The sequence below is a fragment of the Coturnix japonica genome, unplaced genomic scaffold (assembly GCF_001577835.2).
Source record: "Coturnix japonica isolate 7356 unplaced genomic scaffold, Coturnix japonica 2.1 chrUnrandom455, whole genome shotgun sequence".
NCBI lineage: Eukaryota > Metazoa > Chordata > Aves > Galliformes > Phasianidae > Coturnix > Coturnix japonica.
In genome coordinates this window covers 113,468-115,054 of record NW_015439871.1, presented here as the reverse complement: position 1 = coordinate 115,054, position 1,587 = coordinate 113,468, and the positions used below count along the sequence as shown (strand labels likewise).

The 1,587-nt window shown below is 46.2% G+C and overlaps 1 protein-coding gene across 1 annotated transcript in view; it reads right to left on the bottom strand.

Annotated features, from left to right (window-relative positions):
• The window catches only part of SUPT16H (SPT16 homolog, facilitates chromatin remodeling subunit), a 125,845-nt gene that overhangs the window by 88,120 nt on the left and 36,138 nt on the right, over window positions 1–1,587 (bottom strand). The window contains exon 7 of the mRNA XM_032441647.1: window positions 562–802. Coding sequence (XP_032297538.1) covers window positions 562–802 — 241 coding nt within the window. The remainder of the gene's footprint in view (window positions 1–561; window positions 803–1,587) is intronic.

Genomic DNA, 1,587 nt, shown 5'->3' with positions numbered 1-1,587 from the left:
AATAGGATTTATAGCGGATCCCCATAGCGCACGTGATGGCCCCAAAGTGAAGGTGGTTCTTGTCGCTGTGGAAACGGACCCAAAAAGGCCGGATTTGAACCCAAAATGGTCCCTCTCGAAATGGGGATATGGGGGGATAAGGGAGAGGGGTGAGGGTTGGGGATGGGGGGATAAAGGGGGAGGGGGGATGAAAGAGGGAGATTGGGGGGTATTTGGGTCGAAAAGTGGCATTTTTGACCAAAATTGGGGAAATTTTGGGGAGTTTTGGGGGATTTTGGGGTGTTTTGGGGGGTTTTAGGTCCAAAAAGTGTCATTTTTGGCAACAATTCGGGTACAAAATGAGTAAAGTTTATACCCAAAATAGATGAGTTTGGTGCTGTTTTGGGTCTAAGAAGAGGGAGTTTGGGTCGAAAAGTGGCATTTTTGACCAAAATTGGGGAAATTTTGGGGAGTTTTGGGAGATTTTGGGGTGTTTTGAGGGGTTTTGGGTCCAAAAAGTGTCATTTTTTGGCACCAATTTGGGTCAAAAACAAGAGAAGTTTGAGTCAATTTGGGTCAAGAAAGAATGGGATTGGTGTTGATTTGGGTCAAAAAAGAGGGAATTTGGGTCAAAAAGTGGCATTTTTGACCAAAATTGGGGAAATTTTGGGGTGTTTTAGGGGATTTTGGGGTGTTTTGAGGGGTTTTGGGTCCAAAAAGTGTCATTTTTTGGCACCAATTTGGGTTGAAAACGAGTGAATAGGATTTATAGCGGATCCCCATAGCGCACGTGATGGCCCCAAAGTGAAGGTGGTTCTTGTCGCTGTGGAAACGGACCCAAAAANAAACGAGTGAATAGGATTTATAGCGGATCCCCATAGCGCACGTGATGGCCCCAAAGTGAAGGTGGTTCTTGTCGCTGTGGAAACGGACCCAAAAAAGCCGGATTTGAACCCAAAATGGGGATTGGGAGGGATAGAAATGGGGATATGGGGGGGATAAGGGGTGAGGGTTGGGGATGGGGGGATAAAGGGGGAGGGGGGATGAAAGAGGGAGATTGGGGGGTATTTGGGTTGAAAAGTGGCATTTTTGACCAAAATTGCGGAAATTTTGGGGTGTTTTGGGTCAAAAAAGTGGCATTGACTCCTCTAGAACACATTGATGACCACTCTAGAACCCAACTATGAGCCCTCTAGAACCTGATAACCCCTCTAGAACCCAAAAATGACCTTTCTTCTCCCATTTTCACCCCGTAAACTTGATTCTTGGTCACTTGGAGACTCTAGAACCCCAAAATGACCTTTCTTCCCCCATTTTCACCCCGTAAACTTGGTTCTCGGTCACTTGGAGACTCTAGAACCCAACTATGACCACTCTAGATCCCAAAAATGACCCTTTTTTTCCCATTTTCACCCCAAAATCTCGGTTCTAGGTCGTTCCCCACCTGACGACGCTGAACTTGGAGGCTCTAGAACCCAACGATGACCACTCTAGAACCCCAAAATGACCTTTCCTCCCCCATTTTTACCCCGTAAACTTGGTTCTTGGTCACTTGGAGACTCTAGAACCCCAAAATGACCCTTTTTTTCCCATTTTCACCCCAAAATC